We start from the raw sequence: 15318 nt of genomic DNA on the forward strand, positions 1-15318 counted from the left end.
CGACCACTGAATAAGTGCACTTCCCTAATCACTATGGCCTAATAGTCCCTGTTGTTAACTTTAAAGGACATCATACCATGTGCATTATTTTGTGTATGGTTCTTTTGCCCAACTTTATGTGTGAGATTCATCTGTGTGGTTATTTGGTGCTGTGGTTCCTCCTTTTTATGACTGTGTAGTATTCCACTGTATGGGTCCCCATCTGTCCCTTATCTCTGTCCAATAATTCCTCATTATCTTGCCAGCTCTTTAATATTTTTAAGTGTGTAGTTTTTATTTTGTATCCAGGTTTTAGGTTATCTCTGAGGTTGAGAGTTCTATATTACCCGATGTGCTATTCCCCAACATAGAAGTCCCTCCATTTTGAAGCTCTGCTTTCCAGCCCAATTTAGCCCTTTTTCTCCCAGGTCTCTGACAATTGCCCTGATCTTGAAGACTCCTCTCCCACTACCGCCCTCCCTTTGTCCTTAAGCCCCTCCCCCCGCTGCTCTACATTCCCCTTAACTATGGAAACTCTCCTCCATCCCAAGGCTTCACTCACACCTCCGAGGGCTGCCCTCCCACCCCTCCATCTCCCATCTCCAGCCCGAGGATCTCTTCAAGCTTGGCCGCCATCAACTGCCTGTGGCCACCTCCACCTGGAGGCCACACAAGAACCTCACACTCAACATGCCCCTCCCCTCCCCAAGCCAGCACCTTCTCCCCATCACTTCCTGCATGTACTTCCTCCCTCACAAGACCCAAGATTCTCCTCCTCCTCCTCCTCCTCCCCCCTTCCTCCTCCTTCTCCTCACTCTTCTCCCTCCTGCAGCTCCTGCCCTCACCTTCGGGCCCACTGCCTTTACCAAAGCAGGTCCTGTAATGTGTCACCTTGCCTGCTGCTCTTGGCCTCCATCCCCCCGTATTCTCTGTGTTAAACAACCAGAGAGGTCTTGTCACATGCACCCCCTGACCCCAGCTTAGACCCTTCAATGGTCAGTCCAAGCTCCTGAGACTGACCTTCAAGGCCCTCTTCTGTCTTCCCTGACACCTCTCCAGCCATACTCCTACCCCTCTTCTCTGCATCCTGCTCTCCAGAAATTTGCCTGATTTGTTCCTCATCACACATTCTCTCACCTCCCTGCCTTTGCCACAGTGTCTTCTCTGCCCAGAGAGCCTTCTCCCGACCCCAGGTAACACCTACTCATCTATAAAGAGTCAGCTCAGATTATGACCTCCTCCAGGAAGCCTTCCTGGACACCAAGATGAGTTAAGAGCCTTCTCTGAACTCTCCTCTGATACAGGTACTTCTTGCCATCTTCTCAGTGTAGAGAGGAGACCACTATAGGCAGAGACCATATGGGCTCCTTTGTGCTTCATGGCCCCAGCATGGCACAGACCTGGCCCAAGTGGTGCTCAGCAAGTGTGGTTGGGTGTCCACTGATCTGCTTCTAGCCTAGGCTTTCTAACTTGTCTTTGTGACCTTGGGCTCACTGCTGAGAGCTGGGTCCTTGTGGGGTATCAGAGAGTGAGGGGATGCAGTGGACACTCAGGATCAGGCATAAGTAAAGTCAGTGCCCTGAGGGTGTGCTAGCCCAAGCAGGCTGGGAACTGGGGGAAGGAGGAAGCAGGCAGAGGGGCAAGATCATGACAGGAAATCTGAGACATGGTGTCCTGTGTGTTCTCAAGGCTGGACTGTGACGCAGAATGTGGCCCTGAGTGGGGAGCCCAGCCAGGCTGCTTGCATAGGTCAGGCTGCAGCTTCTCAGCTCAGCTGTGCTGCCCAAGGTTTCCACTCTGCTATGAGGGTGGGCAAAACTGGGGAAGGAGGACAGGCCTTCCAGGCTGCATCTCTGGGTCCCATGGACAGAGAATACTGGCCAGGGTAGAGACTGAGGAGGATAAACTGGGACCAGGTCCCTCTCCATCTTCCTGGAAAGACCTCATGCTCAGAGAGCAGCCAGGCTGGGGTGGCACAGGGGCCAGGGAAGGTCTATAGAGTTATTGTCCAAGGAGTGGCGTCCAGAAGAAGCCATGATCCTTCCTCCAGCAGGGCCCATCTGGCTGAGGAGAGGACACCCACTTTATCTGGGTCTCAGCTTTCTTCATCTGTCAAGGGGGGATGTTAACAAAAGAGCTTTGCTCACCCCTGGGACTGCTGGGATGAAGAACAATGGGATCCTAGAAAAAGATGAACCCTGAATGGGAAGGGGGTGATCAGATTCACAGAGTAGACAGAGGGCCTGGCAACCCCTTCCCCTGGGACTCCCTCCATGCACACACACACTCACACACTATCAGTCCTCGTGAGATTAAAAATATCTGGCCCAGCTGGCATTGACCTATGAACCAGGAGGTCACAGTTTGATTCCAGGTCAGGGCACATGCCTGGGTTGCAGGCTCAATCACCAGTGTGGGGCGTGCAGGAGACAGCCGATCAATGATTCTCTCATCAATGATGTTTCTGTCTCTCTCTCTCTCTCTCCCTCTCCCGGTCCATTTGAAAGCAATAAAAAGATATTTTTAAAAAAATATATTTTATTGATTTTTTTACAGAGAGGAAGGGAGAAGGATGGAGAGTTAGAAACATAGATGAGAGAGAAACATCGATTCAGCTGCCTCCTGCACACTCCCCACTGGGGATGTGCCTACAACCAAGGTACATGCCCTTAACCGGAATTGAACCTGGGACCCCTGAGTCCATAGGCCGATGCTCTATCCACTGAGCCAAACCGGCCAGGGCAATAAAAAGATATTTAAAAAATTTTTCTGGATGGAATATAAAAGGACAAATTAGGTTTTAGGAATGCAGAAGTGGAGGTATGAAGGGAGAAATAAGAATGTGGGAAGGGGAGTATTAAAAGTAGGAGAACCAAGATGGCGGCATAGGTTAACGCCGGAGTTTGCTGCCTTGAACAACTACTTCAAAAGTGAAACTAAAAGACGGAACGGACATCACCCAGAACCACAGGAACACTGGCTGAGTGGAAGTCCTACAACTAGGAGGAAAGAGAAACGCATACGGACACTCAGAGGAGGCGCAGTGCTGAAGTCAAATTCTGAGGTGCGGAGTGCGCAGAGCGGGCTGGAGGGAGTCGCAGACTCTGAGCTCCAGATATGGGCGAGTCTTTAGGGACCCAGACTCAAACGGGAGAAGCGGGACTGTCTGGCTTCGGTCAGAGTGAGTGCAGCTTTCTCTCCGAGGTTTGCAGCAGTCGCTGGGATTCAGAGAGGCAGAGCCCCTGGGGACAGGACTGAGAGCCGCCATAACTGCTCTCTCCGGCCCACCCTGTTGATCCTGTGCGACCCGCCCCGCCCAAGCCCTGCACACAGGCATTTGCCGGATAGCCTCAGGCAAACGCCAGATTAGCACCTCCCTAGAGGACAGAAGTTCTCTCACTGCAGACACAGCTGATTCTCACAGCCACTTGGCCTGGAGGTCAAACCCTCCCTGGTATTAGCTACAACAATCAAGGCTTAACTACAAGACTGCGCACAAAGACCACTAGGGGGTGCACCAAGAAAGCGTAACAAAATGCGGAGACAAAGAAACAGGACAAAATTGTCAATGGAAGATATAGAGTTCAGAACCACACTTTTAAGGTCTCTCAAGAACTGTTTAGAAGCCGCCGATAAACTTAATGAGATCTACAAGAAAACTAATGAGACCCTCGATGTTATGTTGGGGAACCAACTAGAAATTAAGCATACACGGACTGAAATAACGAATATTATACAGACTCCCGACAGCAGACCAGAGGAGTGCAAGAATCAAGTCACATTTGAAATGTGAGGAAGCAAAAAACACCCAACCGGAGGGGCGGAATGAAAAAAGAATCCAAAAATGCGAGGATAGTGTAAGGAGCCTCTGGGACAGCTTCAAGCGTACCAACATCAGAATTATAGGGGTGCCAGAAGATGAGAGAGAGCAAGATATTGAAAACCTATTTGAAGAAATAATGACAGAAAACTTCCCCCACCTGGTGAAAGAAATGGACTTACAGGTCCAAGAAGCGCAGAGTACCCCAAACAAAAGGAATCCAAAGAGGACCACACCAAGACACATCATAATTAAAATGCCAAGAGCAAAAGATAAAGAGAGAATCTTAAAAACAGCAAGAGAAAGAAACTCAGTTACCTACAAGGGAATACCCATACGACTGTCAGCTGATTTCTCAACAGAAACTTTGCAGGCCAGAAGGGAGTGGCAAGAAATATTCAAAGTGATGAATACCAAGAACCTACAACCAAGATTACTTTATCCAGCAAAGCTATCATTCAGAATTGAAGGTCAGATAAAGAGCTTCACAGATAAGGAAAAGCTAAAGGAGTTCATCACCACCAAACCAGGATTATATGAAATGCTGAAAGGTATCCTTTAAGAAGAGGAAGAGGAAGAAAAAGGTAAAGATACAAATTATGAACAACAAATATGCATCTATCAACAAGTGAATCTAAGAATCAAGTGAATAAATAATCTGATGAACAGAATGAACTGGTGATTATAAATAGAATCAGGGACATAGAAAGGGAATGGACTGACTATTCTTGGGGGGGAAAGGGGTGTGGGAGATGCGGGAAGAGACTGGACAAAAATCGTGCACCTATGGATGAGGACAGTGGGTGGGGAGTGAGGGCGGAGGGTGGGGCGGGAACTGGGAGGAGGGGAGTTATGGGGGGGGAAAAAGAGGAACAAATGTAATAATCTGAACAATAAAGATTTAATTAAAAAAAAAAAGAACTATGACAAAAAAAAGTGGGAACAAATTCGGGAAATTAAGTACCCTTTGGTGAGAGCTAAGTTTCACCTTTCTAGTTCTTAAAGAGTTTTCAAGAACTTAAAAACAGGTGAACAATGGTCTGGTGTTTTGTAACACAATGTGACATTTTTGCATCACAATGCAAGGAAAAGAAGACCATTATTAGCCTTAGACACTGTCAAGGCCACAAGGTCAGCTGACTCTGGAGTTCAATCATGTAAAGATTTTCAAACTATTATGTGCATCAGGATCTCAGAGGAGGTGCCTTGGCTGGTTTGGCTCAGTTGATAGAACATCAACCTGTGGACTGAAGGGTCCTGGGTTCAATTCCCAGTAGGGGGCGTGCAGAAGGCAGCCAATCAATGAGTCTCTCTCATCATTGATGTTTCTATCTCCCTCTCCCGGAAATCAATAAACATATATTTAAAAAAAAAAAAAAAAAAAAGAATGTGGGAAGGGGAGGGCTGGGTCAGTGTGCATGAGGGGGAAGCTTGTACGAGTTTTTATATGCCAGGCTTTGCATCTGATCCAAACCTCAGGAGTTCACTCCGAACCACAGCCATAGAGATCCCAGCCCTCCACCAGCACACACATAGACTAAGGTGCCCGGACTACAGCGTCCAGCAGGGTTCTTCCTTGCCTAAGCCCCTCTGCCCCCTCCCCTACTGTGGGCAGGCCTCACCTGAAGAAGAAGCTGGTGAGGCAGCAATGGGATCAGGCTGGCTTATTCAAATCTGCTGTTTTCACACTGTGCTGGGCCAGGTGCAGGTGGGGACAGTGAGATGAGCTACACCCACCTCTTCTGACACAGAGAGGCCTGGGCACATTTGGCTCCTTGAAGAGCAGACAGGGGACCTCCTTCTTTCACCTTTGCCCCAAGGCAATCTTGCTCTCAGGGACAAAAGGCAGAATGGGGCCTCAGGACATCAGATGGACATTGGTACCTACACTGGCCACCTCCTCCATCAGTGCCCCTTAATTTCTGTAGACAGATTCACTCAGTCATTCTTCCCTCTGGGTGAGGCTCCAGCCTTCCTCAATCAAGTAGATGCAAAAAGCACAGGTTTTGGAGTGGAGTCTGAGCTCCAGTGCCAGCTCCACATTTGCGGCAGTGTGACCTTACGTCACTGAACCAGCATGAGTCTCAGGATGTTCTGAGGCATCGTGCCAGCCCTCAACAACTATCAGCGTGCCCGCCTGCTCGTTTTCAGAAGGGCCTGGCCGGAGGCATCGCTGAATCCACCCAGCCCCCCAGGATCAAACTGGGAGGAGGCCTCTCCGGGTACAGAGGCTGCAGTGAGAGCCCAGGAGCAGGACCCACAGAAGCATTCACAGCTCAGAGCTGAGAAGAGCCCATTGTTGCGGAGAGTTGAGAGGCTCCCCAGAGGAGGGCTGCTGTGTGGAGGCTTCACGTACTTAACCAAACTTGAGCCAGGATTTCATTTATTTTTTAATTCATTAAATGTTTTTAATTTGTTTATGTGAAGTACAGCACACATTCAGACAAATGCACAAAACATAAGTGTATTCGCTGTGTTGAATTATTACAAAATACATAGCAAATGCTCAGTGAGGGTCAAGAAGTACAGCATGCCAGCACCCTCAAAGCTCCCTGGTGTCTCCCAATCACCTCCCCAAATGGATCTCATACCCTGACTTCTACTTTTATAGCTTAAGTTTGTCTATTTTTGAACCAAATCTACATGGAATCATTGAGTAGGTATTTTGTGTTTGACTTCTTTTGTGTGCTATATTAAAGAGATGTTTCCATGTGGTTTCATGTAGCTGATGTTGGCTCATTGTTATTGCTGTGTAGTATTCCACTGTGTGACTATCTCCCCATTCTACTGTGAGGGGCATTTGTGTCGTGTCCAGTTAAGGGTTATTACAAATAAGGCTGATAGCAATGCTCTTACCTCTGCTTCTAGATGCATTCACACTTGCATGTTTATTGGGTATATACTCAGGAATACAATTGCTACATCATAGGCTTTGCATGTGTTCAACATTAATAGTATCCAGTATCCAAGCAATTCTCCAAAGTGATGAGTAAGGCAGCCAGGAAAAAGAGGAAGGGGTCTGACCTGCTGATAAAGCGGCCACAGAACAGAAATAGGGTTGGATGGGAATAGATACCTCCAGGTCCTACCTGCCCTGGCTAGGCCCTGTGCCAGCCACCCCACACACTCTGACTGAGCCCTGCAGCACCTGTGTTTATCCTGTCTGAGGAATCTGAGGCTCATACAGGAAGGGGCCTGTCTCAGTTCACTCAGTGAGTTAGTGGCCATGCTGGGCTGTGCCCAGGGCCTGATCACAAAGCCCTGTGTGGGCTCTGGGCTGGCTCCTAATTAACGGGCTGTCTGAGGGCACCCTGTGGGCAGATCTGGAGGAGCCAAGACCTGGAACTCGACTGGAGCAGGTGCTGGAGAAATGGGCCCGGCCTGGCACTGGTTAGAGGGAATCCAGCCAAAAGCCTAGACAGCAGCAGGGTGACAAGTGGTGTCTGATGAACCCCTGCTGTCCAGAAGCCCCACACCAAGAAGCCAGTGGCCCAGCCTGCAGCTGGTGGTTGGCAGTGGTTGGGAGCTGGGCCTCGTCCCCAGTCAGCATGAGGCCTAGGTGGAAACTGGGTGCAGAACTCTGCTTCTGGGAGACTTGGGACCCTGGCCATTTTAGGAGCCCCCCCTCCATGTGCAAGTCCTCAACAGTCACTGGGAGCCAAGCAATCAGGGCTTAACAAACTCCTGCTGTCTTCACCCACCTCCTCCCCTTCTATGGACCTTTCTGGCTTCATGTTTTGGGTCCCTGTTATATCTTGTGCTGTTTGGATTTAAGAAACTCCCTTTATAAAACTTTTTCTAAGTAACAAGAGGGACTTTCTAATTATGAAATCAATGCATGTAAATATAGCTTAGTAATTCTCCTATGCACACAGAAGGTCAGACATAAATAATTTCCCCACATTGAGGTCACACTGATGATTCTTTTTAGTAGCCTATTGCATCACTTCTCAACATACTGTTATGTTTCCATGTCGGAGCCTCATGGCAGGATTGCACAGCACTTAGAACACAGATTCAAGTGCCACTGGAGTCTGTGAGCTGAAGTGTGGGTTTCAGACCTTGGCTCTGCCATTCAGTTTTGCAACTGACCCAGTTAGTTGCCCATCTGGGCCTTGGTTTCCTTGTCGGTAAAATGAGGATGATCACAGTACCGACCCCCATAGGCTTGTTGTGAGGACAACTGAGGGAAGCCCTCCTCCTAACCTGGAATGTAGTGAAGCTCAATGCGTGCCAGACATTAAGATTTTTGTTACTCTGAAGCTAACAACAGAGCCTGGCATCCTGGCCCCAGATCTTGGAGCTGGACCTCCCAGGCCTACTTTCCTGACCCCTAAGCTGGCTGGGGTGCTGGAGCCTGTGGTCAGTTCCCAAGTGGCAGTCAGTGGAGTTTCTGAGAGGTTCTCCCTGAGGAAGGAGAGGAATTAGAAAAGAGGGGAAGGAGCAGGGAGAAGCCAGAGAAGTAGCCCTGGGAACCTGGTTCCAGGACCTGTCGAGTCTCTATCACTCCAATCTTCCCCACCTGGTGTCTGAGCCCTGGGTCCCCCCAGCTGGCCTCACGGGAAGAGGCATGACCCCTGGGAGAGAACCCGAGTGTGACTTCTCTCACATGGTGCAGATCAAATTATAGCCACCCCTCGGAGGAGTTGCTAAGAGTTGAGGGCATGCTGTCCATCGGCCTTGGGGTGGACCCACCGACTCCTAAGTGTGGGTACAGATGTGGGCCGGAGGCTCAGCTCTGAGCACTGGGATCCACAGGAGATAAACAGCTACCGACAGGCCATACAGACGATGGCTGAGGACATCCTGTCGCTGCGGAAACACGCCAGGGTCCTGGAGGCAGAGAACCGCATGCTGAGGAAGCACCTGATCCAGGAGGAAATGGAGGAGGAGCAGGACAATGCTGATAAGACCCAGAAGCTGAGTGAGGGCAGAAAGGGTGCCCGCCTGAGCCTCGGCTCTGAATTGTGGGACAGGGCGGTGGGGACCTTTCCCGGGTGTTCATGTTACTGGACACGGGCTGATAGGAGCCAGCTGGGCCCTCTCCGTAGTGGGAAACAGGGAATCCAGTCCTGTCTCAAACCTCAGGGCTGAGAGACGCCTGCCCTCACCCCCAAACTGTGCTGATTGGAGCTGGAAGATGCTTCCTGCCTGAGCCACCTCTCCCCATGCCCCCACCACCAGTGTCCATGAGGCGGAAACTGCTGCTGAGTGAGCTGGACATGAAGAAACTGAGGGACACGGTGCAGCATCTGCAGAATGAGCTGATCCGAGTGAGCTGGGGCAGAGAGCATGGGGAGCGAGGGTGGGAATCTGTGGAGAAGTGTCTGGGAGCAGAAGGAAGAAGGGCCTAGAGGGAGGGGAGCCAGCACAGTGGAGAACCCAGCAGCGGGGCTGGGGTGAGCCCTCTAGGCCAAGGGCACTCCTTCTTCCTGCTTGCCCCCGTCCCCCACCATCAGAGGAATGATCGAGAGAAGGAGCTGCTTCTGTACCAGACTCAGCAGCCACAGGCTGCGCTCCCGAAGCGGCCACAGGACAAACTGCAGAAGATGAAGGCGCTGGAGGAGACCGTGCGGCACCAGGAGAAGGCAGGTGCAGGGGGGAAGGCTGCCAGGGGCCAGCCACGGAGGGAATGTGTGGAGCCCCAGCCCAGGCCAGCCTCTGCACTCTGCTCCCCAGGTGATTGAGAAGATGGAGGGGTTGCTGAAGAGCAAGCTTCAGGAGAGGAGCGAGCCCCTGCCCGACAGGCTGCGGGGAAAGCCCGGCAGGGGTGAGACGCTCCCGGAGTCATCCAGGCCCTGGAGTTCCTCCCTCCCAGAGCTTCCCAGTTCCAGGAGCTCCTCCCAATTGTGGCCGACGGTGGGACGCCCCTATTCACAGGCCCTTGCCTCTCTTCTCCCAGGAAACCCACAGGACACAAAGTATGAGCCAGGCTAGAAAGGCGTAGGGGAGAACCCTGCAGACCAGAGCAGCAGAGAGGGGCTGCCCGGAAAGTTTCCAATTTCTTAACTCCAGGATCCTTCAAATTATGTCCTCCTCTCCCGTGTTTGCAGAATCTGCTTCTATGTAAAACAAACAAAATGCTTTGGTTAAGTCAATGATTTGTTTTTTCCATCGATGTTAACCAAAGCCACCTAGAGCTGCCATTTAGAGGTAGCTCTGGTGAGCAGGAGAGAATCAGGTCAGACCTAGCAGGCGAGCCCAAGCAGATTTCCCTGCGCCTGTCTGGGCCGCCTCACCAGAGACCCCCGTGAGCCCAGCCAGCATTCAGCCTTTACTGCGTGGGACTGGGAGTGGGGGTGTGCTTCTGAAGGCCTTTAGAAAACAATGAAAGTAGGGCTCCCCTTTCAGGCCCTGAGGTCACCCGGGAGTAGGATGAGAAACAAGAAGGCAGCTTCAGGACCAAGGAAATGACCATACCAAGAGCAGAGAAGGGAGGAAAGACAGAAGGATGAAGAGCTAGACCTAGGACAAATGGCAGGGGAGTGATTAGGGAGAACGGTGGGAACAGATTCTAAAGAGTTGAGAATAATGGTCTGAGGTGTGTGGGCCTGATCCCACTGACAGTGGGGAGCCATTAAAGGCTTGGGAGCAGAGGAGGGGCAGAATGGAGCAAAATGCTGGAGCAGATCAGGCCAGGGATATGGAGACAGACAGCCCGCCTCATGAACATCTGTGGCCATTTCCGTCTTCCCCATGCTCTCAGCCTCAGGACTTCCCCAGGATCCTACAGGAGAGAACCTGCCTGTTGACCTTTACTCAGTGCTGCTGGCAGAAAACTCGAGGCTGCGGGCAGAGCTGGATAAGAGCCGCCAACAGTCGGCCCCCATCATTCTGCAGCAGCAGGCCCTGCCGGTAAGAGCCACCAGCACAGGCTTGGCCTGGGTCTGCCTGTGCAGGTCAGCAGATGCCAGCCACCACCTAGTACAATCCAAGTCAAAGACTAAGACCAGCAGCGAGGCTTCCCAGTGTCTCCGATGTGCCTGGCATCTCCTGGAGTGCCAGCCCTCAAGTCTTGCTCTTTCTCCTTGGGGGACACACATGGGTTTGGAAGCTTCACCTTGACCCTTACCTAGCTTCCTGGGAGAAAGCAAGCCCCTAACTGGCCCTTAATCTCTGACTCCTTTTGCCACCTGGCTGGCCTGCTCTTGAACTCCACACAGACCTCTCAGAAACTCCAGTCTGAAGCACTTCCTGGGACTGGTATAGCCTTGGAGAGTCCTTTTCCCCTACCCCCTGGGGAGTTGGGAGCAGGAGACCTGGCAGAGAGGCTTTGAGAGACAGATGGCCCAGGCCACTCCAAGTGCACAGAAACCCTGCCTGCACAGGTGGGTGCCCAGGCTCCAGACATGCCCTGGCCCCACTCCACATTTGAGGCTGCTATAGGGGCCCTGCTTTACGTAAACCCAAAGACAGGCCATTTGAATTACAGGAGGTGAGTTCTGTTTGAAAGCATTCCTGAAGCATGGACATCTAGGGAAAGTGCTGGGGACAGTGGAGCCCTTGTTTCACAGATTCTTCACTTCACAAAAACTCCCAGTTCAAGATTCCAGTCTATGCACCAATGGGCACTCCCTCATGCATTTTACATTTAAAAATTGATGTGCAGCCCTGGTCAATGTGGCCCAGTTGGTTGGAGTATCATTCCGTGCACTCATTCCCAGTCAGGCCACATTTCTAGGTTGTGGGTTCAATCTCCAGTCAGGGTGTGTAATGGAAGCAACCAATCAATGTCTCTCTCTCTCTCTCTCTCTCTCTCCCCGTCCTCTCTCTAAAATCGATAAAAAATATCCTCAGGTGATGATTAAAAATAATAAATAATCTATAATAATAAAAGCATAATATGCTAATTAGGCCAGACAACCAACCTTCCAGACGTCCTTCTGGATGACCTTCCAGAACCACCAGTGGGCAGGGGGTGGGGCCAGCAAGCCTGCGCTGCCAGGCCAGCATGGTGGTCCTGGCGCCATACCTTCCTCAGACGCAGGGGTGGGGGGGACAAGGGGCAGCACAGTCCCAGAGCCTCCGTAGAGGCCGGATGGGGCGCAACTGTAGCACCTCAACCTCCCCTGGCCAGCCCAACCCCAGATCGCCCCCTCCACCAGTGGGGGGGTAGGGGGTGAGGGCAGGGTCAGTGCTAAGGAGCAGTGGCCCTAGCTTCTGGTGAGTGAACAGCACTCCCTCCCCCGCCCCACTTCCCCCAGTCAGAAGCCAGAAGCCAGGCTCAGGGCTGGCATGAGCCTCTCCTACTTCTGGGGGCAGACAGGCAGTAAGGAGCGAGGATTTCTGGACTGCAAGAGCCTAGACTGTGAAAAAGATGTCTGAGTGCCAGTGTAGGCCCGATCCCCAGGGGGTCCTGGACTGTGAGAGGCCACAGGCTGGGCTGAGGGACCCCGCCCCCCTTCCCACCAGTGCACAAATTTCATGCATCGGGCCTCTAGTAATAATGATGATGATGATGATGATGATGATGATGATGTGCAAAAGCCATATACCCAAAATCTGTGGGAAGAAGAGCTGTGAAAAAAGCACATGCCATATCAGGTCTGAACTTCAGGAAGAGGCTGTAACCCTTGTCTGAGGCTCTGCATCAGAGAGCTGATTTGGGCCTCAGCTGGGGCCATGTGTGAGTTTCTGCTTTGGCCACAGGATCTTCTTACCAACACTTCGGACAAGCTTAACCTCCTGGCCAAGCTGGAACAAGCTCAGAACCGGATCCTATCCCTGGAAAGCCAGGTAGGTGAGGCAAAGGAGTTGGTCAGACTGGGCAGGCTCACCACTTGGCCCATGACCAGGGTTGGAGCTCAGTATGTGAGCAGGGGCAGGCTCAACCTATGACCAGAGCCAAGGATCAGTGTGGACTCAGAGTCAGGGTTCAGGATGATGTTGGAACTCAAAGAAGATCATCTGTGTCTTAGCCAGACTGACTTGGCCCCTCTGTACCCAGCCCTGCCACCCACGGTCTCTTGGGGAAGCAGCAAGCTCAGATTGCCCAGGGCTTTGCTTTCTGCCCAGAGAATAGGCTCAAGCTCTGGTTGTCTCAGATCTCAGGGATGGGCCCTGCTACCTAGAGGTTCCCCATCTGTCCTTCCCATGGTGGCAGTTAGAGGACTCAGCTCGACGCTGGGGACGAGAGAAGCAGGACTTGGCCACACAGTTGCAAGAGCAAGAGAACGGCTTGGGTCACCCTTCAAACTCCATCATCGCAGACCTGCCTGTGAGTGATCCCTCTGGAAGAGCTCCCTGGGGTTCGGGCAGTAGAGCTGGCAACTTCTACCTGGAGTCACTGGGCCATGAAAAAAACTGTCCAGGGGAGCCAGCTCCCTAGCTGGAATTCAGAGGACCTAGGCTCAGCTTCTACTCTATTACCAACAGAAGAAGCCCTGGCCTTGTCTCAGTTCCTCACCTGTCTAAGGGGAATAGAAACCTTGTCAGAACTACCCCCTTCCCCATGGTGATGGTGAGAATCAAAAGGGAGAGAGCTGTGGATGAAGTATGTACACAAGCACTCCTGGAATGCTCTGGGGCTGGCTGTACTTTAGGACTGGATTTACGCATGAGCAAAGCACACATGGCCATCACCCAACTCCATAGTGCCTAAGACTGTCCCATGAGCACACCCTTCTTGGGCAACTGCAATGCTGCAGACCTGCCAGGGATAGGAACATGTTGCCAGAAACATCGCAGTTTCCTAAAAACAAACAGACCTGCTCACGACTGTCCCTCAAGCTCAGCCTGGGCCACCCAGCCCCCAAAGCAAAACCCCTGATTGCTCCTGCTCTTGAGCCATCAGTACTCAGCTCAATTCAAGGCTCCTGGCCAGGTCTGAAGAAGATGGGGGGACTGACAGGGAACATAGGGATTCCTTTGCAAATTCACCTGCTGGGCTCCCGGAGAAATTGGATACAACCTGCTATGGTTAAATGAGTTTGGAAATCTTTGGGAAATCATGGCCCTCTAAGACATGGCTTGCCAGGCAAGCTGCATTTGAATGGGCCCCATGCTCCTTGAGGCAAAGGCAAACTCACTTCATTTTGCTTTGCACAATGCAGAACTCCTCAACCCATGCCAAGGACTATGGGCGACCCTCAAAACTGGACCCCTTAATGCCCAGCTCAGAGACAAAGTTCATCAAGCCCTCAAACTCCCAGCAGACCTGAGTCCCAACAGACCTGAGAACTGGAGCAGCTCCCTCACTGTGTGCTGGGGTTTTTGACCACATCCTCAAAATGACTTTATTAAATGCTGTAAGTCGGTGAGCATTTGCCTCTTTCCTGGAGCAGGGCAGGCTGGAGGTGCCCAGATTCCTCCTCCCAGACCCCATTCTGGGCCTGGGCCCTCAGCTGCAGTGAAATAGTCTCCTGCCTCCCATCTTTAGAGAGCTGAAGGCTAGAGTGGACCCAGGAGGGTGGGGAGAAAAGTCTTTCCAAAGCAGAAAGGCTCCAACAGTGGAGCCAAGGAAACAAGCTCCTTCCAGGCTTCTGGAAGAAGTGAGACCGCCAGAGACCAACTCTGTTAGGAGATGTGAGGGAGGGTGGAATTTCCACCTGCCCCCAAACATCTACCATAACTAAAATCCCTTCAAGTTTAGTTTACCTGTTTCTTGGGAAGGGAGACACTTGAAGTCTGCCTGTGACAATCAGTATTAATAGTGTGACATGCCCCGTCAATGTAGCCAGGGACAGGAAAGCAGATGGGACTAAAAGAAGGAGTCCTCCCCAGAAAGGAGCCCTGGGTTCTCACTACAAGCATGCAATGTGACCTTGGGTCACTCAAGCAACCTCTCTAGGCTTCATTTTCCCCATCCATCCCATGCACAGCTTGACCTCTCTGATGGTAAGACCCTTTCCAGCTATAACATTTCTGAGTCAAAAAATGACTCAAGCCAGGAGAAGAGAAAGGAAGGAGAGAGACAAGAAAGAGTATTGTGATGGGGAAAAGCAGAAAGGCTCCAACGGTGGACTCAGGACCTACAGATCCTGGTAAAAGGCTTCAAGCTAACTGGGCTGCTATCCCAAGCAGGACTAGCTCCCCTGTCTACTAGCAGGACTTAGGCTTGGGTAGTCAAGGACCAGGAAGGATCGGGCACCTGGTTCAGGTCAGAGTTATGGAACTCAGAAGGGGTGAGGGGGCCCAAAATTGGGACCAGTTCAAATAATGGACCAAAGATTCTGCTGCAGTCTCCCTGCCTACTGCCCAGAGCTTAGAAAAGTGGGCATGTCCCCCTAGAGCAGGAATTTGAGGCCTGGGGAAGCCCAGAGAAGGGTCAGGTGGGGCAGAGGAAGTATACTGGCCTTCCGTCCCCAGGGTCAGTCACCTCATAACAGCCCCTCACTCACAGGCCTCAGCCCTGGTCATGCCCAAGACTCTGGCTGGACCTTGGCAGGAAGTCTTCATGGCCCACCTGGACCTTGGCTACCCACCTACCCAAAATTCAGCCAAGCAGAGCACTGCACGAGCCATCAGTACTCAGCTCAATCAGTACTCACTCACCTCTGATAGGTGAGCCTGCCCCGGAA

General features: G+C 51.7%; 1 protein-coding gene across 1 annotated transcript in view; it reads left to right on the plus strand.

The window, feature by feature from the left end:
• The window catches only part of CCDC33 (coiled-coil domain containing 33), a 99649-nt gene extending 84331 nt beyond the window's left edge, over positions 1-15318 (plus strand). The window contains exons 12-19 of the mRNA XM_036348600.1: positions 8558-8729; positions 8984-9072; positions 9259-9387; positions 9479-9569; positions 10506-10654; positions 12449-12535; positions 12903-13016; positions 13852-15318. Coding sequence (XP_036204493.1) covers positions 8558-8729; positions 8984-9072; positions 9259-9387; positions 9479-9569; positions 10506-10654; positions 12449-12535; positions 12903-13016; positions 13852-13959 — 939 coding nt within the window. The 3' untranslated portion in view covers positions 13960-15318. The remainder of the gene's footprint in view (positions 1-8557; positions 8730-8983; positions 9073-9258; positions 9388-9478; positions 9570-10505; positions 10655-12448; positions 12536-12902; positions 13017-13851) is intronic.

This window comes from Myotis myotis, unplaced genomic scaffold, assembly GCF_014108235.1.
Source record: "Myotis myotis isolate mMyoMyo1 unplaced genomic scaffold, mMyoMyo1.p scaffold_m19_p_1, whole genome shotgun sequence".
NCBI lineage: Eukaryota > Metazoa > Chordata > Mammalia > Chiroptera > Vespertilionidae > Myotis > Myotis myotis.